This window comes from Ooceraea biroi, chromosome 11 (assembly GCF_003672135.1).
Source record: "Ooceraea biroi isolate clonal line C1 chromosome 11, Obir_v5.4, whole genome shotgun sequence".
NCBI classification, from domain to species: Eukaryota; Metazoa; Arthropoda; class Insecta; order Hymenoptera; family Formicidae; genus Ooceraea; species Ooceraea biroi.
In genome coordinates this window covers 2,040,872-2,067,486 of record NC_039516.1, presented here as the reverse complement: position 1 = coordinate 2,067,486, position 26,615 = coordinate 2,040,872, and the positions used below count along the sequence as shown (strand labels likewise).

The window sequence follows — 26,615 nt, the reverse complement described above, 5'->3', positions numbered from 1 at the left end:
TCCACCATTTGTGGATCGAATGAAAATGAGAATGAGAATGAGAAGGATGGAACAAATGGGAGAAATCTGCACGTTATAGTTGCTTGGTCAAGGTGCATCGCCCGAAACATTTTCGCGGAATGGGCGATAAAAATTTCCTGTGTTACGGCAATACTCGAGGATTCGCCTAGTCGATCGTCTATCGGGAAATCGAGTGGACGTGTAATTCGCGTTTGTAACCAGGGTGACGACGTCGACGGACACACGAGTGAACGCCGACACGGCGGAGAGGAACGCATTATCGATTCGGCGAGAACTCGGCGGCTTCGGGGACTTGGCGGTTTCTCCGGGGCGGCGACAGACGAGACGACGCGAGAGACAGACTCTTGACAGAGACACCGGACGCAACACCCTCGAGCGACTCGTCGGTGCATCCTGAAAACGGAACCGCAGCATCGTGGTCCCGGAAGCGGCATCGATATTAACAGAAAGAAAGGCAGAGAGAGAGAGAGAGAAAGAGAGAGAGAGAGAGAGAGAGAGAGAGAGAGAGAGAGACGGGCAGTCATGCGAAGACAGCTCTCGACGCGGAAAGAAGTTCTTCTCTTTTCATCGCAGCTATTCACGCTGCGATTCGCACGTGTAAATCGTGTTTACACACGCGGGACAGGAGAGGGGACAGACGAGAAAGGAAGGTAAACGGGAAAATGCACGGATGCACGCTATCCTTCTTTCCTCCTCCTTCATCCCCCACCCTCTCCACCCATGCCTCGGGTAAACGTACGCGACCGAGTGAATGAGTACGGTATCCCCTTACGAAGCTAAATCGCGTCGCGTCGCGTCGCGGGATACGAGTTCGAGGATGCTCGACACCGGTAAATCTGAGAACGGGCGCGATCACGAAACCCGCCTTTGTCGCACGAAGGCGCCAGGAGACAATGAAAAGGAGCATATGAATAAGAATTCGAGCGAGTGCCCTTAAGTGGCAACCCAGAAGTCCGTTTCGTCGGTCGACAGGCACGCGAAGCATGAGTAACGTATCCGGCATGAGTAATCCTTCAGAAATTTAAGGTATGCATTTGATATCACAGTCTCATGATGCATTCTCCATAGACACATAAAATATGTGGCAACCCGGTAAAAATGTGTAACGAGTACGGAATAAACGATATATACGACGAATAAATGACAAATGCGCGAGTTCTAGCTTGCGTTTCGAAGGATTTCTTCTCGAGTGGCTTGCATCGCGTGTGTTCGAGGGGCGGCATTCGGTTACCCTCGTTCTACTCGCGGGGGATGTCTCCTCGTCGGTGAGCAGACTGTGGTATTACGATCGTTAAATCGAAGTGGGCGAGGTTTGTCACACCTGAAACCGAATCCGCACGCGACACTCCAAGGAAAATGGATATGTTCCGTTTGCCCGTATGCAATTAAATTCGACCGTTAAAGCCGCGATTTGCACCATAGGCTCTCGCACGTGCACCATATCGGCCAATGACGCGAATCGTATCGAAACCGAGCGTGCTCGCGCCAGAAACACGTAGGCGGGATAGAAATGTCACCTCGCAACCGACACCTTATAATTCGTCATGCCGCGACGGCGTTTCACAATCGCGTGCAGCACGACGGCGGCACCCGGTACGTAAAACACCGACACGATTTAGATACTTACGACGATCTCGTGTGTGTGTGTGTGTGTATGTGTGTGTGCGCGTGCGCGTGCGTGCGTGCGTGCGTGCCGAGAGAGCAGGGTGAAAGGAGCGCCGTAAATCAGACGGAGAGACAACGACAACGAGAAACGGTGCAATTTACGCGTTTGACGGGGAGGATACGAGCGAGCCCCGAAATTTCTTGCGCCCCTCTCGCTCTGGCGCCCCTGAAAAATTGCACGTTTCATGTAGACGTTACGCAACGAGGTTTGATTAAACTTCCAGTCCAGATGCGCAAGTTCCGCAGAAAAAGAAACGGACGAAGCAAGATGCACCGACAGGTGCGGAATTACAAGGCTCGCGATTAAATCCGATCGTCGATCGACGATGCTATTATAATATCCATCCAAGTTCCTCCGCTGTTGCTCGGATCAGCTGATTGATCACGTACGTGTCCGAAACAAGCTTTGACAGTTCCGGATCCATTATTGCATATTATCTTGTCTGTATTTTATCTCCGCGCGTAATAACTTGCATACCGCAAATTAGCAAGAAGTACCGTTGCAAAATCTGGGACCTCGCAGAACATTAAAAATTTGTTGTTAGTTTCATGGGATCCCATTGGATGCGTTTTTAGGCTTTTTTTAGGCTTGGTTCTCTTCTCTTCTTGATTCGTGAAGGGAAATTATGGATAGAATTATGCACCGTTTCTGTGCCTACCGTTTACCGCAATTCATTATGAATTCATTAGCGTTACAACGCTCGTCTAAACCGCGCGTTCTTGCAAGACACGCGAGCTTGCTTGAGACTTTCTGACTCGAGTCGTTTCATGCCGCTGGAGAGACTGGAGGAGAATCGGGGTCAGGAGGTTGCGATCGGATAATTTCGACGAAATTGCACGGACGCGCTTCGTCCGCCTCGGCATTGACAGACAAACCCGAACCGGCATCGGGCTTTCGCCATGAAAGTATCTATGCGAGTATTTCAGTTTTTGCGGGGAACAAATTGCTGAGCGGAAGTTGCGTCTCGGTCGATGGAACGGAGTTCTCGATTTAAATTAATTTCAATCAACGTTGTAATGAAGAAGTCGGTAACAGTCTCGATTGCAGCTATCGACTTTATTGAGTTATTTTGCACGTTTAATGATAAAAAAAAATGAATGACGTAGTGCAGATCAAGGCTGCAAGCACACGGCTTGCTTTACGATCCTTTTACTGTCTTGTCGTCGTCCACTTTTCTTTACATACCAGTCTACTTATTATAAGAACCGGGCTGATCCGTTTTGAGATAAAATCGCGATCGTGAGCACATAATCGACGGCGGTACCAAGGATGAAATTAATTCGATGGCGGTCGCGCAAGGCCGGCGATTATTCCGACACGACGCGTTTTCCGGCCGACCGCAACCGGCACACGGGATCCGCGAGAAAAATCTCCACCACTGCGATAAACACTTCGAAAAGGAAGCCGATGTGACGGCCATCGGAATTACTAAAATTCCGGAAATTTCAATGCCCGCATTCCCGACGCGGCAAAACTCGATTGCTCGATGATGGAATTCGAGGTAGAGTGGAACGGTTCACGAGAGAGAGAAAAAAACAGAAGGGAAAGAGAGAGAGAGAGAGAGAGACACGCACAGAGATGAATCCGCGTAGAAACACTTCCGCGTTACCAATTTATGCGCGCCGTGAATCTACTTTTTAATTGAATTAGCTTTTTAATCGAAAAGAGTATATCATGATTTGACAAATGCATCCTGCGATGGAAGTGCGTGTGGAAACAGCGTACATAGTACGCATCGCCTTGCAACTTTCAGCTGAAAAAGCCACCGTAAACGCGAGAACCGGATCTGATTTTTCCGGGTAGGAAGAAAAGAGAAACTTCAGAAATCGCTCGGAATATGTGACGTGAATATAAACATATGTTGCGTCTGCTACTTTTCTGTTGTATGCGCACGTGCGTGTGCCGATGCACAATTCTATCTGTATCATATGCACTCCGCGTTGTTTCTCTCGCTCTCGCTGGAGCTATAATTTTCATGTAAATCTCGCGTCCCGTCAGCGTATGAACATGATGGATTTCACCATTAAACTTGGAGCACTTTACAGTTAGGTCAAATTAATTCCGCGATAAAGGAACGCGATAACACAGGACGAGTGCATTAAACAAATCAAAGGATTTTCCAAAAGCGACTTATCGCTCTAGAGAAATCGACAGCACACACGCTTAAGCAGCTTAAGCAATATGATATTAGATGCATATTCATTATTTCTTCCCTGCACTCGCCGCATTATCTGACCTTATCGGCAAGATAATGCCACACGAAAACATGGTAACGATATCAGGAAAGTTCCAGTGGCGGCAGAGATAAATAGGTATCGCGTTCTTATTTTTAATATACCGCACGACATTTTCTTGTGATATCAACATCACACAAATCATGCCGGTCTAAGCTCAACATAAATATTGCATTACGTTACGTTTTCGCGCATTTATGCGAAACTCTTCTTCGATAATCACTTGACAAGCTGATTAAAAGTATCTATTACATTAAAACACGACATGAATATACGATATTAATACACGACAAGCTATGTTGTGCTGTCATAAATATGTGTTTAGTTTGATTCATCGCCATCTAAACGCGACCCGGATTACTTAATTAATGACTTAATATATTAAAACGATATATATAATTATAGAGTCTCATCGGATTTTTAACGCGGAATTTAAGACGCTTGCGTGCGCAAAGTCTGACGATTCTATGTGCTCGACTTTTGCGAACGATCCTATACGTAAATGCAAATTACGAGACCGAGACCGAGCATAAAAGTGGCAGGCATGAAATCGCGTTGAGCCCGGTAATGAACTTTTCTCCCGGGACAGGCGCGTGCGTAACGCGCAAATCATCGTGAAGAAACTTCTTCAAGCGCGTTCTCGACCTGTTTTCATCGAAAGCCGGAAGCGCGTATCGATAGTAGCCGTTAACGTTACGCGTTCCGCGTCGGATCGCGCGCGCGTACAACCCGCTTGCCGGAATACGTCGTTTTCATGATTAATTCCTATGATACTGCCACTACCGTATCATATTTGCATTTCAAGTAATTGCGGCGTTAACACGTTAAATCACGCGCGGAAAATTTGAGCGTGCGAGAAAGAACGCCGCGCCGCTTATCGCGATGCAGCTTTCAACTGCAACAATCGTTCGTAAAAGAGAAACATTTGCTCGAACTGAACGATACAAATAAATATAAATTAATGTACCTGAAATAGCCACTAACTCGAGTTCTTTAATCTGCGATGCATTATCGTATGATGCGTTGGTGCATTTTCGAAAATATTGGAGAAAATTATCTTTTAACTATCAATAAACAAAATTAAAAAGTCATCAAGGCGAGCTTTTCCGTTAGCCCCTTCAAGTCAATTTTCTAATGCGATTGAAAAAAAAATAGTCATATGGCTCATTAAGGATAAAGATAGCCTTATCGCAGGGATTTATCACAGATACAAGGATATCGCAGATATAAGGATACTAATAACAAAGTATGACGCATATGCATGATGCAAAGACCGGATAAACGTCTCATCGTCTCGGCGAGAATTTAACAAGGCGAGTTTCCTTTTCACGATAAATATTTTCGTGCGGAACATATCTCTCTCGGTGTACTCGCGCCGCGCGTAATTATACCGCTTTGCGTTCATTGTAGCTCGTTGAAACGTTTCAAAATATATTCCTTTAGAGGGACGTTTTAATTACCGACATAGGGGATGGACGACGTAAATTACCTCGATGGAACGAGCGGCGAGGCGAGAATTTTTCAGCGCGCACGCGGACGCGCGCTCACGTTCTAACGGGGTATGCCTATGGCGGTGTATTATGGTAAAACGCCGGGAAATCCCCGTGAACGATTAGCGGTCGAGAGCCCCTTTTTAGAGCCACGTCGTTCGCGCGCGCGATCCGCCTCGGCAAAATAGAAGAACTTTCGCGATGAGAGGCCGTGCCAGTTAGGGCGGATACGTAATTATCGATAATTAGTTATTATATACGTAACACTTTTGTTCAATATTCAACAGCTTCGGCTTTCTTCCTGGTGATCTTTTTCCGCTGTATTATTAGCGTGCGCGCAACGCGGGTAGAAAAATACATAAAAGAGATGACTAGGTATGAATATATGAAGAATATAAAACAGAGAGAGAGAGAACACATACGCATGATAGAAAATAGGGGATAATTTCTATATCTTTCTCACGTTATACAAAGTGTGGAATGCACGGACAATGATGTAAAATATTTACACAAGCATTCCTTCCGGCGTTAATCCGGGCGATCGATATCACCGTTACCACTTTATCGTTCAAATACCAGAGATGACTGACATGACGGTAATACGGAAACATCCGGTACTCGTACATGACGCGTTTCGAGATACTGCAGTAACAGTTATTCACCCCGCAAAGTCCGCAAAAGGATCGATCATCCGAGTGGACTTTTTTCCCGGTGAATAATTACCGGCGACGTTATACTCGGACTCATGATTATTCCGGCGGTTAAAAGCGCGGCGCGATTAGTTTTCCAATTTGCGAAGCGAGCACGCAATATTAATTTCTTGATCCAAGATCAACGGCCTTGAGACGAACTCTTCCAACGGCGCGACGTCCTTAGAGAGAAAGGACGTCTCTCGCAAAGGCCTTCCTCGGAGAAAGCCTTCGCGCGGCTAGATAACCGCCGCGCGGAGAAGAACGCGCGCGCTCGCGCGTTAGGAATCGCATCACGCTCCCTTCACCGATCTTTTTATCGGAATCTCGGGAGACCTCGCGGCCGTTAGACTCCGACATTCGCGCGCGCGTCGCATTCTCCATCGTGCGATATTAACCTTTTCCGCTCCGATCCACTCCAATCTGCTCCGCCGACGATCTCCGTCCCGGGTGCGGCGAATGTACGCCCGGCGATTTCGCGAGCGCGCGAATTCGCAATTCGAGATCGCGAGATGCACCGACAATGGACCACTCGGCTGCGAAACCGGAGCCTGCGAGATTCTTACGCTAATTTCGTAATAATCGCCGACTGTAATCAGGCAGTAATCTCCGTTGATGATGCGGATCAGGGCATCAGAGGGAAACTCTCGGGCGCCAATCTTTTTACACGCTCGCGCGGCGGGGCTCGATGGAGTTTCAATAGCATTACTTTCTCATCAATTCGCAGCAGACGAGCCGGTGCGCGTACGAAGCAGGAAAAAGAAAGGTAAAAGAAAAGCGGTGCCACTAAGGCCAAAGGTCGATTTCGTCTAGGGAAGCAAATTTCTATCTTTAGATTGCGCTATTTCGTGCAATCTCTCAGTGAAACAATTTTTAATACGGTGCATCGCGCTCAACGATGAAAATAACGACTCATATCAAGAGTATGTGAGGTACACTTTACCGATGATTTTTTCCGACAAATCCGGATTGTTCGTTATCTCAATTTGACCGAGTGTATACAAGAGTACATCGCGGTGGTATCGCGGATGCTCTCGAGCACTCTTACCTGTAGCACTTTACGTCGTGCTCGACGATACGAGGGGGATGAATATAGACTATAGGGTAGAGGAATAGAGCCCACAGGGGCGCGATCGGATGCTTTTATGTGTCGTATCCGCGGATCGTCGACTGCCGGAGAGGCCATTCCAGCATGCACAATAATTATTAGCCCGCAATCTCGGCGACGCATCGCGCGGCCAAAAGAAACAGAGAAACGCACGACATTATGGCGGGGGAGAAACGGTGGTTTCGCGCATGTGAGTGCGGGAATCTCAAATTCTGCCGCTAGTGAGTAGTGAAAACGAGAATTCCTCCCGCTGCAATGCGAAATGATATCAAACTGACAAGCGAAAGTCTTATCGCTCGCGATAAGTCGCATTAATCACCGCATCGCAGCACGACCCTTTGAACCTCTGACCAGCCCAGTCGATTTTGATGAATCCAGTCTCGAGAGCGAGATTAGAAAAGAATTCGCAAACAAACTAGCCATCTAAGCCTCGCATCATCAATGCCATTCAGCGCTGTGCAACAATCAGTCTTATCGAGATTTACAGATAACAACAAATTTCGGGGTCACAAAAATTCGCAGAGAAGAGCGAAAGCGTTTCGACCCTGCCTGAGGGATGTGCATGCCCCGCGGCCGTATTTTTCGGGCTGTAAGAGCCAGTGCCCGCAACGGACACGTCTCTTTACGACGCTTTTACGCGACTTTATCGTCTCGAAGCCTCGGACCGACGGTTTAACGCGTAAACCCAGTGTCGTAACGCTGCCGGGGGATAATTGTACGGCCGTGCGCGGCCGCGATGCACGAATTCGTAATAACTTGTCTCCGGGAACTCTATAAATCAATTTGCGTCGGCGATTATTCGCGATCACCCCCGTACCATCCATCCACTAACGAACTCTAACCGGAGCCGGAGCCGCACGAGTTCCGCCGCTCTCGTGACCGACGGCGAAACGATTTCACCGTTCTAATCGAAATTCGTCGCCGGTGAAAACGATATGCCCGGGTATACCATACCCGACCGCCTCGGGTCGAAAGCGCTCGGTTCTCGGGATCGGTAACGTTTCCGGGAGGCGTACGTATCGAATCGATGCGGATAACGTTACCGTAAAACGCCGCGCAACGCAAAACCGTTGGAGAATTAGATGGAAACCGCACGCACTTTTCTTTCAACCGGTCTCTCCGCTTGTCGAGCTCGAGATCGGTTTCTACAGTCGAGCGCAAAGAAAGGCACTGCAGCAATTTCATGAGACACAGGCGTCTTCTTTTCCTCCTTCCAATCAGCACGCTCGCCCGATAATCGACGATAACCGAGAACGGCGAATAATCGCGGCGTCATTAAAATTTCATATTCATATTCATCGTTCGGTACATTGCGTACGTGCGTTTCCGCTATACGGAGACGCGATGACACTTACGTGACACCGTCGAACAGGTGTAATGACGTTAATCATCGCGATAATTGACATGTGGCGAAATTACGACCGCCCATAGTTTAAAAGTCTGTTTCCTCGTCGATTCTGTAGATGACTGATAGGCGACGTCCGGCCTTGGCGGCGAAAAAAGAGAGAAGGAAATATGCAACTTGCCAGCCAGCTGTTTTTCATCGCGCCTCGCCGAGTAATGGTGTTACGGCAAATTTGAGCGCGTATTATCCACAGAAGATAAAAGCCAAACTGTCTAGCAATCGTAAAATAATACGACTACGATAAGATCCCGGTACGCTTGGCGGTGGCATAAGCTACTTACTGCGCGCCGCGAATCTCGCCGGTTTTTCATCGGCGAATAAACCGTCGATACATCCACGAGTTGGTATTACGTGCGCATTAGTCTCGCGCGATTTTGACGAATCGAGACGAGTCTTTACGGCTCAAAAAAACCGCTATTTACGCGTTACTACGCGGAGGGATGTTACGTCGGAGGGACTAAATATGAAACACATGGTGAACCCTTTCAGAGGCGCTTCTAAATGCGCGTTCGTAAACACGCGCGGGGTGTTTCGTAATCCGAAGTATAGGCCGCGGATATTTGTTCGGCGATTTTCCGTTACGCGCGAGAAAGAGAACCGCAAAATAAACGCGAGTGATATTTACAAGGTGGGCGCGGCGCATTTGTCTCCCCTTGTCCCCCCCTGCACACACACACACGAATGCGCGCGCATGTGTATGTGTATGCGAATTTATTTGCGACAAAGTTTTTAACGATACGTGACCACCTGTTTCCACAACGGCGATGTTGTGTGTACGCGCGCGTGTGCGCGCGTCGGATAAACACAAATCAGTGGAATCGCAGGCTGCGAGTCGCAGTTTTACACACTTTCAAGGTTTTCATGCGATAGGCATTACTTTTTGAAGCGTGCCTGTCCCTCTCCCGCACCGTGGAACCCTCTCCCCCTCCCTCCCACCTTCCGGCTCCACGTAGACGGCATTCACTTTCACCTCGCATAATTTATTCTATACCGAGCGTAAATTGAAGGCATTTGGCGTATGTAAGTCGCGAATTTAATAGCACGATTACGAGGTGAGACCGCTTGTTTCTCCATCTCTCTGTGTGCCTCCCCCTCGCTACGGGGACCACTTTTTTAACGACGACGCCAATGTGTACTTTATGTTGCGAGGAATGCATCGCGCGCGTTAATACCATTCAACTTTCCATTCGCCGCGCTACATGTCTCAACAGTATTGAGTTATTTTTGTGCGCGCGCGAGAGAGAGAGAGAGAGAGCGCGAGAGAGAGACAGAAAAAAAGACAGAGATTGGAATTCCCGAGTAACTTGGCGAATACTTAATCACGGCTTATTTTCATAATAAATGCGCGTGGCACCTTGGATTTACGGGGGCCTTAAAATCTGCCAACTAGCCCGGCGTCGGATGTACCATTTACGACCGGTTTTTATCCCGCAGCATTTCGTCTCGCTGATCTTTTTATGATTTTTTATGATTTTCGTTGTCGAGACGTAAACGCCGACTGCCCGTGCCGGGCTTAATTGAAAACAGATGGATTTTGCAAGCGAGAATAAAAGGCGAACAGTTATGTTAGAAGTAAAATCTACGAAGAAGGAAGAAAGCACTCATAAAAAAGGTCAAAAGAAGGAATGAAAGTCACAAAGCCTACAAGAGAAACGAACAAGGAAAAGAAGATGCCGAGACGGTTTAAAAAGGTATCGGATGCAGCAGGTAGAATGCGAAAGCCGAGCCATTCGCCGTCTAAAAATAGCTTTAATTTAAGAATACCAAGAACGCGGCTGCGATAACTCCTCAGAATGCTGTAAATGTTGCAAGTTACGTAATCGCTGCGAGATACTCGTGAATTTTGCTACTATCCGATAACCCAGCAGACACTCTCCGCTCCGTTTATTTAGAAAATGTACGAGCGATATCATTGCAGCTCCGCGCTCTCTTTTTCTCTCTCTTTCTTTAGCGAGTTGTAAGGTTATTCAAGGTTAATGGGGTTTCAAGGGACAGCTGTACTTCTCGGAGGGAGGCACGCCCCTTTTCTTACGGGACATGCAGCCGACATGGGCCCTGAACTTGCCCTGAACCAGGCCTGAATCCGGCTACCCGTGCCCGAGGGAGTTCACATTCAAATCTCGCTGCACACTTTTCCAATGAAATGCGTGCATCGTGTCCCTTCTCTCTCTCTCTCTCTCTTCTTTCTTTCCCTCTTTCCAGACGAGACGCTTTAACGTCATTCCGAATCATTTTGCGGGGATATAAGATCGTCGTTTCTTACTACTGGACTCGAGATAGACATTTATATCACGATAATAGTAAATCGATCTAGCGAAACGTCTGCACGAATAGGTGGAAAAATATGACAATCCAGCGGAATTGTTTTATCGAGGTCGTTTTCCAGTTTTACGACGCATCGCCGCGGCTCGGCGTATGAAGCGCAATTTGAGGCGAATCACGAGTGGGGCAATAAAAATGAAGAAACAAGAAAGAGAGCGAAGAGAGGAGGAAACAGTGGTCGAGGCAAAGCATAGGAAACGCGCGTTGTCAATCATCGCATCACGGCTGGGCCGCGGGATTAAGCGATATTTTGACGAAGGCACCGCGCCCCACTGTGCCGCCACTCCACTACTTTCGAATCCCCGTCCGAGAGGTTGGAATCAGCTGATGTAAGAATTCGCAACCGCTTCATGCTCGTTAAACCGCCTAGAAACATTCCGGTTTAAAGGACGAAACAGGACGACGAGACAGCGGGGAAAACCCGGTGGGCGAGCCTAACAAAACAATAAAAAAGGACAGAAAACGCCTGCAGGTTCTTTTTATTTTCTTCTGTTCTCTTTCCCCGGACACTCCGGGTGGTCCGATCGGCCTGAATCGCCGCAGCGAGTCGCAAAAGAGAAGACAATTGGCCACGGCAGGATAACTTGCAGAAATCCTCGCCACTGAAATCTTGTGACGTCACGTGAGGTGATTCATCTATTTTCTCGGGGAGCGACGAGGTATTATCCTTGCTAAAAGACTTTACGCGATTATACGTCCGTAAGAACGGGCAGAGGACTGGCTAGCTAAATAGGACTCGTTCGCGTTAAACCGCATAAAATCCTGCACTCTCTCTGTCTCTTTCTTTCTCCGGTTACGCATAGACATCGGGACGATTTTTCGGTCCCGGCTCGACTCGTTCTCGCGCTCTCGTATTACGTAATTGCCGTTGTCAAAGCAGCAGACGTGTCGACATCGCGCGACTCGCCCGCTCGCTCGCTCGCCTACCCGCTCGAAAGCTACAAAAAGGGCGACCGCACGCCGAGACGGGGGCGTATCGAATTTTCGGGTTTATCGGCCTCGCGAGCTCCTGCGAAAAGTGCACACTCTCGGAGAGGACGAAAACGGTGGAAAACAGAGAGCAGCTGTTCAAGAAGAGAGCCAACGTGGCTTCTCTTTCTTTCCATCATGCCAAGAAGAGGGAAAGAGAGCGATCTCCTTTGAGAAGAGTAGAATCGTAAGAAGAGCTAGAGTCCAGAGGAAAAGAGAGAGAGACAGACAGAGATAGAAGGCTGAACCCGTCGAAGAGTTTCCAGACGACGGCGACGAGGAGACGTCGCCACGACGAAATTTCGCACGAAATATGGCGAGTGAGCGTGCGACGACGACACGGTCGAGTGTCTCGCTGTCTCCCTCGCTCTCTTTCTCTCTCCTTGGCATGATATTACGACACACGTACGCAGAGCCACGAGAGCACGAGCGCGCGCGCTGGCGGACACGCACACGCCGCCGTTTCGCGGCGACACACACACACATTCACGCAACGCACACATACGTGCATATATATCAATAGCGCGTATATATATATATATATATATCGTACGCTCGAGCGCGGTATGTACGTGCATACGTGTATCTCGAACGAGCTGCTGTGTGTGTGCGCACGCGCGTACGTCGATTCTAGCCTCTCCAACGTATGAAACGTATGAATCGCCGATACACGATAACGACTACTTACCCGATTCTTGACGTAGTTCTGGATGGCACGGAACGACGAGTCGGTGAGCTTCGTGAAGATCAGGCAGTTGTTCTGATCGAATTTATCCCGCGACGACAAACCATACTGGACACCTGGCACCAGCGCCATTTCTTCGTCTCCCATTTCGCCGTGTGCGGCTTCGCGCCGTCCCGCTCGCTCCCGTGGCAACGTCTCGCTCCCACTCCCGCACGACTCACGTCCCCGCACGGCGCAGCACACAGCTGACGTCCACTGGCCGCTCGCTCGCTCGGCGCCCCTCGCCGTTAAAAGCGGCGCACGACGATAACGCACTTCTCTCTCGCCGCACTCGCGCTCTTCTGTCCCGCTCGGTCTTCCTCTATATTGCTTCTCTCTCTCTCTCTCTCGCGCGCGCGCTCCTTTTTCTCGAACACTATCGTCGTCGTCGACGAACAGCCGAATTCGCGCGGCGCGAAGTTCGCGCCGTACGGCGCGCGGAACGAACACCGACGACACCGACCGACCGATCGCGGCTATATTCAGCCGGAACTCTCGGCACGAGACGAGACGTTCCCTCGCGAAACGTGTTTTTCCTTCTCGCCACGCTCACACCACCTCCTCCGCCGTCACGGCCGCCACCGCCACCACCACCTCCTCCTCCTCCTCCTCCTCTTCTCGTGCACGATCACCGTATGTTCGCTCTTTCTCTCTCGCTCCCTTCGTCCCGCACGACGTCTCTCGGCGCACTGTGCTCGCGACGGAACTGCGTCCCCCCCGGACGCGGTATCACAGCGTGGCACTCGGCACCTCGCGCGAGCGAAACCAAATTTCCCCCCTCGAACGTGCGGCTCACGATTTCCCGACCTACCGATTACTACTGTTCAACCGTCGCATATTGTCGCGCCGCGACGACTCATCTCAAATTTGTCCTGCGACTGAATGACGAGCTCAAGTCAGCCGAGATGAGTCGAGGAGAGCAAGCAGCGCCCGTGATTTCGCGACGTAAGGAAACACAACTACACACTTTCGAACGGCCACCTGGTAGGCGGGGCTTACGGAAGAGCCAATCGCCGCGCCGGAGAATTCGACATTCAAGCCAAGGACGACATTGTTGTCCTCGCACGGTGACAGCCAACGATCGACTAACCGCCTCGCGCCGCTTACTTCGCTTCGTGTACCTTTGCTGCCACCTATCGGTCATGCGTGCATATACGTTGCTTGCTGCCGTTCTGCAAATTGTTGATGCAGAAGGGGTGGGTGTCGATTCGCCACAGCCAATAAAAGTAGTCAAATTCAACCTAACCCAACCAAGCTGAACAATTTGACTGTACCCAATTGCAACGTGGTCGAAGCGGGCGCTCCCATGCGGAAATATCGAATCGACGGAATCTTTACGCGAGCCACTTGATTATCACGTGATTAAGTACGACGTAGAGCGTTACATTATTGTCTCGATGTCCAAGCGACGTAATGTTACATTACGAATTACACGATACTCCTTACTCCGGTATTTGTGCACGACCGAGTGCTCGGAATGCGTCTGCTGCGACTCGCGGCACTGCGCATGCGCGGTTTCTCCTTCCAGGGTGTTCTAGAACTTCTAGAGTGACGATGTATGTACCAAGGAGAGCCGTTTAACAAAATCTCTTGAATAAATCTTCTCCTACAAATGAAATTTTAGGATTAGTTCAACTATTTTATATATATATATATATATATATATATATATATATATAGGAAGGAGATAAAATTTTAATGTCGCAAACGGAAACCCAGGGGAAACGATCAACTGTGCGGTGATTGGCTACCTTTTTACCCAATACCTCGGGATACCTCGATTGTGATATTGAAGTGAAAAAGAACGAGTGTTCTTTGTCATACGAGATATCCGAATATTTCTTATGACATGAATTGATACGCTGATTAAGTTAATTAACGATATCCACGCAATAATTTAGGCTCGTACCGCTTAGGAATTTTCCAAGCACACCGTGCTTGCCTTGGCAGCACTGTATGTTAGGTTATCTTGACGTAAGAGTTCTCCATTACGTGTCGATCTCTGGCATAATTTTCGGACACATGTAAATAATAGTCCGTTTAACAATGTCAACGCGAACCGTTGCGTCCGTTTTAGGGTTTACAATAATTGCGAATACGTGTGTTAACATGATAACAGATTTCCACGATGGAGCGAACGATCTTTATGGTCCATATCCTAGGATACCAGACAAGGAAAAATTAAAGGTAACCCTCAAAGTAATTGTTATTGCATAATTTTTCAAGCCCGACACGTCAGTGTCGGTCGACTTTAAAATCGACTTAAGTTGTAATTGTAACTTTCGAGTTACGCAATCGAGAGATGTAAATTAACTAATGTGATCATTGGTACGTCGTAACAACCAGGGAAGAATCACATTTGTGTCGCTTCTCATTTCAGAAACAGTTAGAGGAAGCCGCGGAGATGAAAAAGTTTTATGTATCTCCTTCGCAAACAAAAGCAAACTTCGCATTGATGAAATTTTAATTTGGATATTGTATAATGTGTCGTACACAATAAACGTGTGTATCCTCTCTGCGGAGAGAATAACTTGATAGTGAATAAATATTATAGCAGTTTATAATAACATCACTTGTTTCAATATCAGAAAACTACACGGTCGATTCTCTTCTTTGTATTCTAGAAATGTATAAGCTGTTTGAGCAAACTCGTTTATGTGCCAGTGTTCTTCCAGAACTATGAGATAAACAAGAAAGAGTAACTATAATAGTTTAGTTAGCAAGTAAAGTTAGTAAGTAGCGAGGCAGAATTGCAAGGCGACTTTGTAAAAGAAAAGGCTATGAACAAACCAGCTCTGATTCTTAGAATTTTTTCGTGTCTGTTAGTTCCGTTGGGAGAGGATCGGCGGGGCAGATCATGGCACCTAGAGATGCGGCGGCTTTACGAGTTTTACTTTAATTTAATAATCTGGTCGTCTTACATGAAAAATGTACAAAGGATGGATCAAATCGGGGTCACGGACACTGTCCCTAGCAAGAAATAGAATAATCTCAGGCTGATAATTTCGGATGAGTTTATTAGAGTCCCTGGGTTACCTTCCCCTGAGGCAGCTTATACCCCTTAAGAAAGCGATCCCTTCTGTCCCTCAGGTAAACGGTACATGCCATCTCGGGTAAAACGCTTCGTATCCTGCTTTTTATTTTCTTATATTTCGCATTCCGCTTCAAGAGCACCCTTCGGATATGATACATCGATCGCAAAACGAGGAACGAGATAACTGTGCGAACGGACCGTCGGCGGGGAAAATTTAACGGAAAGCATAATTTTAATGTCGATACGATCGTGTCATGTGATTTGTCCACTTTGCTCTTACAATAGAACAACAAGGTAATAACGGCACTTCGACCTTCGGTATTCAACGGTATTTCGGTGATTTACGGAATTCGCAGAAGCCCGTTAATGACTGCCGTTTGCTCCAACATTTAAGAACATTAAAGATACGTTCTGTCTGAATTCCACCGAACCGATTTCTCAGCTTTACGCTTTACAATTTAATCCGCAACAATTTTAATTTAATTAATTAATTAAGAGCAACGGAAAATTTCATTTGCGATCATTGTATGTTGAGTGACATTAGATCGTTTTTAGATAGTCGATAGTCAGATTTCTCGATTTTCGATCTCAGAAAATGTAATGTGGGGCAAAAGGCAGCCGCTACGATTTCTTCTCGCAAACAGTTTTATTAGCAATACGATTTCTGAAACTTCAGGGACATCGAAGGTTTCAAGAACCTTATTGTATGGGCTGGAATGTACAATTGTATTCGTCCGTTTCTCTGTCGGTGTTTCATGAGTTCTCTCAGCGATTGATGAGCTATATGCAAAATTGTATAACTGTACAACACACACACACACACACGCACACGCACGCACTAAAGAACGAAGACATATAAATGAGCTCAAGGTACGATTGGAAAATACAGTTTGATCGTAAAAATCGATAGCGGACGTTCGGAGAAAGCACATCTTTTTTCATATCGTCTGATAGGTATGCGTGGAAACAAACGAAAAAATATTTAAAACCGTTTGAAATTCTTGAAGCAAGAAATCAATATGAAGAGAGCATTTCTGTTTTTTTTTTTTTTTTTTAGGAGTATATTTTATGTATTTTATACATTTTCTTAGCTAACTTGAATTAAAATGTTGGGTTTTCCGAAAAAGTGAATTTTAGAAGCCATAAATAATGGTCATAAACTCATAAATAATAGCTTGTCATATCTAAGGCTCGATCTTATTTCGGCACATTTCCATTGTGCTAGAGAGGCAGGCTAAAGGCCAATCTACAATGTGCTCTTTGCTTCTTGTTTTCTGCTCTTTGCCTCTTGCTTCTTTGTCTTTCACGCACTAAAATAGTGTGTGAAAGACAAAGAAGCAAGAGGCAAAAAGCAGAAAACAAGAAGCAAAGAGTACATTGTAGATTGACCTTTAATGGCCAAAGTTTATGACGTTTTACGACCTAGTATCTTTGTCGTCACGCCTGAAAAGGGTTTTCATTGTTCTATGCATTACTTTTCTTCTCTTAACTAATATTATACACATTATTGTGTATTCCAATAGATATTTCCAATGCTGTTGTTCCAATAAATTTTTTCTAGAATACAATATAGAAATTGTGTAATCGAAAGAAGATATTTAACAGCAATGCTCGCTTGAAATCGAAGGATATTATTTTATTGTATGATCTTTTCGACTACCCAAGAAGTAAGTAATAAATCGATAAATAATCCACTTCACGGGAAATGCGCTGTTCGAGGAAAATTAATATTTATCTTTCTCTCTTTTTCTCTCTTTCACGTACAGTAATACAATTTATGAATATCAGATTTTGAAACGAAAAATGAACGTTCGCGAGGGTGAACTGGGGTGAAATCGAGGTCGTCCGAATAGTGCCAATCGCTCGATCGGGTGAGACAGCAACGGCTCGCGGCCATGACCATGTATATGTATATGTATAATGCATATATACACCCGTAAATATGTATATATAATATGTGCAGTCGTATGTGCAATATATTCTGTGATTACACGATCGAGATGCGATAATATCTTACACGTGCGTGTGTACTGCGATGCGAAGAAATTAGACAGTAACAGGCATTCGGTTTGGGCAACGGCGAACGGACGCTCTTCGTGCGACGTGACGACTTGCGAGTGTGACTGCGCTATCATGACGATGGGGATGGCGAAGAGGCGAAGGGTTCAACGTTCAAGGGTTTAACGAGTGATCCCTGGTGACCCGCCGGATCGGAAACCCCCTGGTGAAGGCCCAGATCGAGCGAAGTGCCAGGGTGATTGCGATCGCGGTAAGAAGCGTGGAAAATTGTATTCGCATCATCAGACTGCGACATCATCATGCACATGAAAATGTCGAGGAAGGGCGAGTGAACGAGAAAGATACGCGCGCATCTCTCTCTCTCTTTCTCTTTTTCTTTATCTTTGTCTCTTCTCTCGGCTTTACAGATCGTTTTATTAAATTAAATATCAGTTACGCAACAAGCGTACCCGGTGTCCATTATATAATGGGACATTCAGTGTTTTCTATCTGAAAAAGTGTTTTGTAGGAGCGCGCAACAATACTTTCATTCGCTCGCCCTTTCACGCGTGATTCGTGTCGCATCACTCGAATAGAGAGCAGCAATAAATCACAGTTAGTCAAAACGGATGCTGGTAAAGGAATGCACCGGATTTTCACTCGTGAATTAACATCTCCGTCACGCTCGCTCGCGAGATTGTAGACGTATATGCATATGTATAGGGCCGTACATTTGGCTACGACTTAAAGATAATATTTAAACTCTGTGCTGTCCCTTTCTCTCTGATATATCTGCTATATATCCGATGATAATGCGATGATATGGCACATGGCGCAATGATTCAACGACGATATAGCTCTAACAGGTCCTCCTCTTGTCCGTCTCTCTTTTATCTTCTCTCTCTCTCTCTCTCTCTCTCGTCATTTTACAATACTCCCGCTTAATCAACTAATTAATCATTCAAAATCTAAATCCCTCTGGCAATCTCTCTCATCCAATTTTGCTTTTGTCTCGCTCTCTTTTTCTCTCTCATCCACTCCTTTCCTGCATTCATTCGCGCTTCGTATACCATTCATACGTTCAATTTTTATTTTCTCTCTTTCTCTCAACATATATGTACAAACTAATTGAATAAATGTAAACGAGAAATAATTGAAACCCTTTTTTTTCTCATCACACAATTAGCGCTGAATTGCGCGCGCGGCCACCTGACTCATTTCCTCCTCGACGACGCTGTTCCAAGTTCAACAAGGCTCGCGGTAGCCGCATCTACCTCGATCACGGGTTTTCTTGGTCGTACGATATTCAAGATCTCGCCGATGCGAGACCCTCAACGAATCGTAGAATAAACATCGCTCTCTATAACACATAAGGAAACTTCATCGTGATCCGAGAAAGAGATTCGCGCCTTCAGCTTCCTGCTTTCGTGAACTATGTACGTGCGACACGATGCTAGTGAATGAGGCGCGAATCTACCCTTAAGACGAGGCAAGTCATGTACATGGATCTTTATCTCTATGTCTAATTGAACGGTGCGATTGATGCAAGTCGACATCCTCCGTGATTACTTCTCGCAATGCATTGATGTCAGCAGGATTGTCAGGATTTCGTGAGGCAACGCGCTGTAACGTATACCCGAATCGCACAATCGCCGCGCGGATTGTCGGCGGGTTGTCCGCGAATCGAGCCCGGTCGATCACCGGAGATGATTCGATACTGATGAGTTACGCCGGGTGATCGTCGTCCGCGATGATGGTAGCGATAATGGACGATGGTTTAATGATGATTCTTAGTCTTCGGAATGAGAAACGCAACGATGACGTGGGCGCTCGGAGCTTCGATCGTATGGAGCCACACAAGCGCAATCTCGCCTGTGTGTGTATGTGTATGTACGTATGTATGTGTGTACGTGTTTCTGCGTGTGGCGTTATATACACATGTATGCATCCAGTTCGCTGGAGAACAACTCGTCGGCGTGGCTGACCAAACGGAACGTTCATTAACGGGGATTCCTCGTACTTCCGGTGAACGCGGGTGTGTAGGTAATCTTTATGTCGAATATGTGCGTGTTTGATACTCGGATATGATTGCTCTGGATGTACACAGACGCACGAAAATCCTCGGGCGATCCGTGCGCAGAGCAACTTAAATTGCTACAGATCGCCGCATCCGAAACATCTCTCTCTCTGTTCTACATTGCGCGCGATTTCGATCAATTTAAGCTACGTACCCTACGGCCCTTCGAGTACCTTTGCGCGCCTGTTTACCTCGCATGTCGCCAGCACAACAACGGTGTCTCTCTTTCTCTTCATCTTCAATCTTATCGTTCATTCGCCTTGAATCGAAAGACTTTCGATAACGGCGTTCCCCGCGAGACGACCCTCGAAGTCGCTTCTCTTCGCTCGTGATTAGACGTGATTACTTAATTAATCACACAGTGATCCGCGTAAGCGTCGTCGCGCGAGTGCATCATCTTCTCGCGCGTGTATTACGAGTTTACTCTTAGCACGTTTTACTTACGAAACACGAGCATTTCTCTCTCGCTCTTTCTCTCTTTCTCTTGTTTTATATATTTTAGTAAGTACATTACATACGTGTTTCTTATACGTGCGCGCGCGCGCGTTTCTCAAGCATAGTATTGTCAACGGTTGTGTATGTCTTTTTTAGTTCCCTCTCATTGTTGCGTGATTGCTCTCTCTTTCTCTTTCTCTATCTCTTTTCTGTCTGCTAACGCTCCTCGATTACGACGGTCTAGAGTCTGACTTGATTTTCTGATCTCGCCTTCTCTCTGCGCCTTTGAGGTAACTTTGTCGGTGACTTTGACTTGAGTTGAAACTTTAAAAGTTTACGGCAATCCCTTAGGGACAATCCTCTCCTTTCGACATGGACGAAAGATAATCGAATCACTTGACCATTCCTCCATTGAAGCTCCTTTGAACATGTTTTTCATTCTTTTTCATCCCAAAGAGCCCGGAGAGTTGATCGATCAGATGACTTAGATTCTTTGTCTTTTTGACACGGTCCAGAACGATCCAGCCGAAATATTAATTAAACAGTTCACAGTATGCGCGCGGCGCAAGAGATTACATTAACCTGGAGCACGGGAAACGATATAAAAAATTATACGAAACGAATTCAATCAGTTTTGAAGACATTGCGCCAAATAGTCTGACAAGATTAATAAATTTAAGCATCACGCGGATCACGTCACGCTCTTCAAACTTTTTCGGATCGTTCCTTCTCGTGTGATTTTATTTTCTAAATTCCCGGATCCGGAAGTGCCTCTGAACTGTATTGCATACTTTTGTGTCTTGTATTTTTGTCCGTCTTCGTACGTCTCGTCCTCCTACCTCTTCGATTATCCTCGCGATTTGGCAAGATCGCGGGTTGTTGTCGCGGTGCAACAGGATGCTTCAGGTTCCGCGCACTCCGCGTCCACAGGACTCCCCCGGGGATCAATCTCGAGTGGATTTGTCCTTAACAAAAAGCGTCACAAGGCAGCGATAAGCTCTTGAACTGCAAGGCTCGGTAAAAAGTCTAAGAATTTCAACGAGCAATCAATTAGAGATGACGGAGCCTCTTGATCTTTATTCGACTCGAAGCGAATTTTACTTTCACGGCATTTTTTTGGTTTTTTATTTAAGGCTTAGATGTATTCAACGTTAGAAAGTCGTGGAAAAGGATCGAACTTTCGCTAAGGAGAAATCAACTGCGAATTGGTCACAGGATCGATAGATGAAGGGAAGTAGAGGCGAGCCCGGATCACATTCCATATACAATATATGTATATCTCTCTCCCTTCTCTCCCTCTCTTTCTTCCTTTCTTTTTCTTGTCTGCTCTTCACCATCCCGACGAGACTCCTCGGACGTTAAATGATTACAGAGAGTAAAAATATAGGAAATGTATTGAAAGAAGAAAAATACTGCCGCTATATTGGAATCGGTGTAATTGGTATACCTCTTTTCTCACGTTTCTCTCTTCTCTCCTTTCTCTCTCTGTCTCTCTCTTTTTCTCTTCTAGTTTTTGTACAATCCTTTCCCTCTCCGTGCGGACCTCCGTCCGCGGATCTCCCTGTACGTGTACGTGTATAATGTATGTCTTGTGCGTGTAGGGTGTAGCGTGTGTCTCTCAGTGTCCTCTTTAAGGGGTAATTATCACAGAATACACGAGATATCTTCATTAAGCTTACGAGATATTAATCGAAGCGGAGAGTAGGAGAAAAAATTGCTGGCCGACCCCGTCGACGATCGCGGTGATCGGGATCTCGCAGGCTCGTCGACCGGATTGGGAAAACGAATCGGCAAGCTGCATATTCATCGACGAGGCCGATCTGGGTGTAGCGAATTGCCAGCTCTTTCGTATTCAGTAATGTACTTAGTTAGGCAGCGGAGAAAATAGACACTTTTACAAATGAAGATGGTGGCGAGGTCGCGGACCCGTGTCCTTCTTTCCTACTTGCTTCCGTGTCCGACAACGTCGAAGGTGCAGATGCAAGCGCTTTCGTAGAATGTCGAAAGACCTCTAACGGGACTCTGTGATCCAAGATTTACGACTGTCGGAGAAAATTTTAAAGCTTATGTCCAAAAAATCTATCACTTCCGCTTCAGCTCAACGAGCTAAACAAATTGCTTTCAATTTAAGAGGTACAAAACATTAATGTACAATTGATTAATGTCAATCGTTTTTTATCTTACTAAAAAAACAGATGCGATCACACGTTAAGTAGAGTCCTCTAATTGAAAATGTTTCGCAAGTCTCGAAAGCACGTGCAACTGAACGGACGTTCTTCCCGTCTGTCTCTCGCATTTCCGGTCGAAAATCCCGCGCTCGCAACTACATCAGCAGTTTTAGACACTATACACAATACGTAAGTATAATCTAGACGTACTACGTAGTAGAAACTTTTGAATATAATAGCATTATCTCCGGAGTTTGTGTTGTACCTGTTCTGCCCGGCTCTGCACAGGCTGAATAATAACTGGATTCGTCGGATTCGAGGTCGAGGCGTGCACTCGTGTGTCTCTCTCACGGAGGGATCCGACCGAAGCTTCGCGACCACCCCCGTCAACCCCGTTTGATCCGGTACGCAATTCCGCTAAAAGTTCCGCGTCCCCGTAAAAAAGAGAGACGAGTAGTCGCGCGTGCGGAAGTCACATTTCTACGAACGGACGAACGCTATAAGTAGCACGAGACGCAGGATGAAGCTGGTACAGCGACAGTGATCACTACGATAGCACTAGTTTTCTGGCTTCCGGTCTCTCGCGTTGTCTCGAGAGACTCGTCGCCGTGGCAAGCAGCGCTCGCTAAAGAGAGAATCTACGTGATATGGAAAGCTACGATATGATTACTTGCGCGTGCTACGACATCATGGGTGATGCTGTCAGTACCGAGACACCGGGTCTCTAGAGTTGCGGCTACCATCAGTCGAATCATGATCTTGAATAAGTGGTAGCCAGCTGCCATTAACACGTTCATCTTCGTCGGCTACTCGGGTACTGACAGCGGCCGAGTTACAGGGTAGTTAAGTTGAATTTTTGGGACTTGATTCGCTCGCTCGCTCGCTCGCCGGTTCGTAGAAAGTGAATTTCCGTTGCAGCACGCGCGCAAAATTTGCTGGAGGCGCGTGGGGCTTCCCGAAGCTTGCGGGCGGATTTCAACATCACTCGCAACAGCAGCAACAGCGTCAGCAGCACAGTCAGACCCTTTTGCGATCATCTCTGGTATAATCTTACGAAGAATCTTAAGAACGTACTTTACAATTACAATGCCTTACTAACTTTTTTTTTGCTTTTATTACTAACGGCACGCCGCTGAGTGACGTCACAGGGCGCGCCTATTTGGTCGTACGCAATGCTACATTTAAACTGTATATTTAGAAAAAACTTCTTCGTCAACAACGTTTTTTTTCTCACGTATCTACAGTAAATCTCGTCCTCCCGAACAAACGGCCTAGAAACGACGCGGTCTCCGTGTACGCGTATATACGTGGTGGATGATGTGTGTCTGTAGATATATGTGTGTGTGTGTGTGTGTGTGTGTGTGTGTGTGTGTGTGTGTGTGTGTGTGTGTGTGTGTGTGTGTGTGTGTGTGTGTGTGTGTGTGTGTGCGCGCGTGCATGTCGTGTGGGGACGTATGTGCTCGTATACGCGGTCCTCGTTCGCGTTTGCCACGTTCTACTCCGTTCGGCAACGTGCGGACGCAACGTAGGCGGGTGGAGGGTCTGCCGCCACGTGGACGTCGCTCCTCATCCTCGTCCATGTCCCTCGGGGTCGTCAGTCTTCCGGCGAACGGCGGCGCATCCGAGATCGAGAAAGTCGCGGTCGCGCGAGCGAACCATCGTGTCTTTCGGTTTCTGTTCGCGCTGTTAAATCTCTCGTCCTCTATTACGTTACGTTACGAAGATTACCAAATATATTGCGTACTGGCAGCACTGTTTTCACGTTTTCGCGTCTTCACGCCCTCACGCGAACTCACTCTCCTCCGTTCCCCCCGTTTTCCGCTCGGCTTCACGGCTTGCGGCACTCGACGCACGAAGAAGAGTCCGATGTGTCTTGCGCGATGTCAGGGCGTCGCCCGTCATCATCGTCGTCGTCGTTGACCGAGCTCCGCCACCCCAATTATCTCTAGCTCGTCGAAATGGGGGCGGCCGGGAGGAATCGCCCCTTGCTTCTTCGTCGGGGTACGCCGAACGAACGCCGAGCCACGCGGCGTTCCACCTAGCTCGTCGTCCTTCAGTTCGAGATCCGCTGTGGAAGATGATGGTTCCCGATCGCAGTCCAGGGACGGGGCTAAAGCTCTCTGCGTATGTCTGTGTGTGTGTACGTGTGTGATTCGTAAAAAAGAGAGAGGAATACGCTCGACCGAACTCCGCGGCGCCGGAGGGAAGCCTGAGGGAGGAAGTTCCGCGGTGTCGTCCTTCCCTGGATTTTTGTGTCTCGCGGCGGAGAAGGGCGGAAGAGTTCGGGCGATCGTTTTCGTCGGGGCGATGCGTGGCGAATCGCGCGAATTACATCTCTCTGTCTCTCGCGCGTGTCTATAGATTCCCCCTTTCTCTTCTGTTCCTCGCGAAAGTTAGTCGTGAAAGGTTTCGTTCGTTCGTGGCACCGAAGGCATCAAACGCTAAACCCCCTTTGGACGGCCTCCTGCTTCTCCTCCATCTTCTTCACCACCACCATCTCCTCCTCCTCCTCCTCCTCTTCGAGCTCTTTCCAAGCACGAAGGTCTCGAGTCGCTTCGCTGTCGGCTTATTTAACGCGGCATCTCATCTCCTCAGGTGGGATTCGGCAGCGGTGTCTCCTGCCTGATGTCGCTCTTCAGCTTCACGAACTCCTTGGCGATCTCGTCGTTGTTGCGCTGCGAGAGGATGCGCAGGATCGTCCAGCCGGTCTCGTCCATCTGGATGCGCTTGCCGAGCGACAGCCAGCACGCGCACGAGCCCTCCTCGACGATGTCCTTGAGCTGCATCACCGCGACCCCGACGAGTCTGTCCTCTCTCGCGAAGCAGTAGTCCTTTACGCAGATGTGCAGTTCGTAGAAGTCTAGCTGTTGTTGCTCGTTACCGATCATGCTGTGGACAAACGCGAGTCGAGAGTCACCAGAAACTGATTGCATAAACGAAGGTTTGGCGAAATTTTTAAAGGAGCAAGTATAGGACATTCAATGTTACTTACAAATCAAAGCTCTCGTTGAACTGCGGCGACCAGTTGTTGCTCTTCGATTTCGTCGATTGTTTCCGCTTCTTGCCCGTGAGATGCGGACCGATTAGATTCACCTCAACGTACGGCCTGAACATGCCTGTCGCCAGTTGCCACTTCAAGTCGTTCGCAGCCACAACTGAAAGAACGAGAATCTCTTTAGTTAAATCTCATCTCGATGAATTATCGAATTATCGATCTACAATCTCGTGTGACTGAAAGAAACTTTACGGAATCGTAATTGTACCTTTCACGGTGACTTTTTGCTCTCCCGTTCCTGGGTGCGTGAAGAGGTCCACCTGGATGCTCACCTCACCCACCGAACCCTCGTCCGTACCGGCGGTATCTGGAACTTCACAAAGCTCAATCAGAATCTACTCTCGAATAGGATGCCATGAAGCTAGAGAGTGGCGTCTAGACACTACGCGGACTTCGTCTGATTCTATCAGATGCTATGATCCGAGGCTAAGACTAAGGAGTCTATTCTCAGTTGCTATTTCTAGAGCAGATTACATGCTCCGACACACATCTCGGGTACTAGTTGTTTCCCGCAGTTTTTCAGCGTAGCTTTTACAGAAGACGAAGTCAGTCGTCGCGAACATCTCTTTTGCACGCCTTAAATACGCGATGCGGCGACAATCCGAGACTTCCTCATCTCGTTGATCGCGCATCAAGAAACGAATCGCTTTCGGAGGATCCCAGCAGTGATCCCCGAATATAGAGTGCATATGGTACAAGTGTCCATGGTGCAGGCGACCGATCGATCGATCGATCCGTGAATCTCTTCCTCGGATAGACGTTTTTTCGAATACTCGTGGAAAATAGAATGGTGTACAGCACTAGGCAACGAGTAACTAACTATGCTGCGCGTTCGTAAGAGGATCGTGTACGGTGAATCAGTGATCAGATGGCGAAATTTCTTTAACGTATGTATGTGTGTGATATGTAATGTACACGTGTGTATGTGTACGGATGTCAAAAGCGTAGGTGTTGAAGAAGTATGAGAACCAAAAGAGGCGTTTCGCGGGCCGTAAGGTTCTCAGTAGTAGCAGCAAGAGTGGCGGCAGTAGCAGCAGCGGCAGTGATAACAGCACAGCTTCCTAACACAGCTATCGATCGTCGAGACGTCTTTGGAACTACCTTTTCTTCTCCCTCCTCTCTTCATTTACAGAAAAACTTGACAAAGGCAGCAAAGATTCAAATTAAAAATAAACGTTTAAATTGATTGAATATTTTAGTGATTAAATGGACGTCAAGGT

General features: G+C 47.3%; 3 protein-coding genes across 11 annotated transcripts in view; 1 reads left to right on the top strand and 2 right to left on the bottom strand.

The window, feature by feature from the left end:
* The window catches only part of LOC105274472 (RNA polymerase II elongation factor Ell), a 77,631-nt gene extending 63,574 nt beyond the window's left edge, over nucleotides 1-14,057 (bottom strand). Inside the window, exon 1 of the mRNA XM_011330633.3 lies at nucleotides 12,593-14,057. Coding sequence (XP_011328935.1) covers nucleotides 12,593-12,736 — 144 coding nt within the window. The 5' untranslated portion in view covers nucleotides 12,737-14,057. The remainder of the gene's footprint in view (nucleotides 1-12,592) is intronic.
* Nucleotides 14,058-14,569: 512 nt separating this feature from the next.
* LOC113562984 lies at nucleotides 14,570-15,195 on the top strand. Its single transcript, XM_026973948.1, has 2 exons — nucleotides 14,570-14,815; nucleotides 15,009-15,195. The coding sequence occupies exons 1-2, from the start codon at nucleotides 14,675-14,677 to the stop codon at nucleotides 15,093-15,095; spliced, it is 228 nt and encodes a 75-aa protein (XP_026829749.1). The 5' UTR covers nucleotides 14,570-14,674; the 3' UTR covers nucleotides 15,096-15,195.
* Nucleotides 15,196-18,078: 2,883 nt separating this feature from the next.
* LOC105274478 overlaps nucleotides 18,079-26,615 on the bottom strand; it is a 76,528-nt gene continuing 67,991 nt past the window's right edge. For 4 of the 9 annotated variants that reach the window (XM_026973939.1, XM_026973944.1, XM_026973943.1 and 1 more), the window contains 3 exons: nucleotides 25,604-25,702; nucleotides 25,333-25,495; nucleotides 18,079-25,229 (listed from right to left, as the gene is read on the bottom strand). In XM_026973939.1, the coding sequence (XP_026829740.1) occupies nucleotides 24,932-25,229; nucleotides 25,333-25,495; nucleotides 25,604-25,702 (560 nt within the window). In that variant the 3' untranslated portion in view covers nucleotides 18,079-24,931. Of the gene's footprint in view, nucleotides 25,230-25,332; nucleotides 25,496-25,603; nucleotides 25,709-26,615 lie in introns of all 9 variants that reach the window. The other 5 variants (XM_026973941.1, XM_026973942.1, XM_026973937.1 and 2 more) reach the window with 3 other exon arrangements.

Coding starts and splice junctions, on each gene's coding strand:
- LOC113562984 (XM_026973948.1), top strand. CDS start 14,675: ATGTCAACGCGAACCGTTGCGTCCGTTTTAGGGTTTACAATAATTGCG. Junction 14,816..15,008: donor CAGACAAGGAAAAATTAAAG/GTAACCCTCAAA, acceptor TTCTCATTTCAG/AAACAGTTAGAGGAAGCCGC.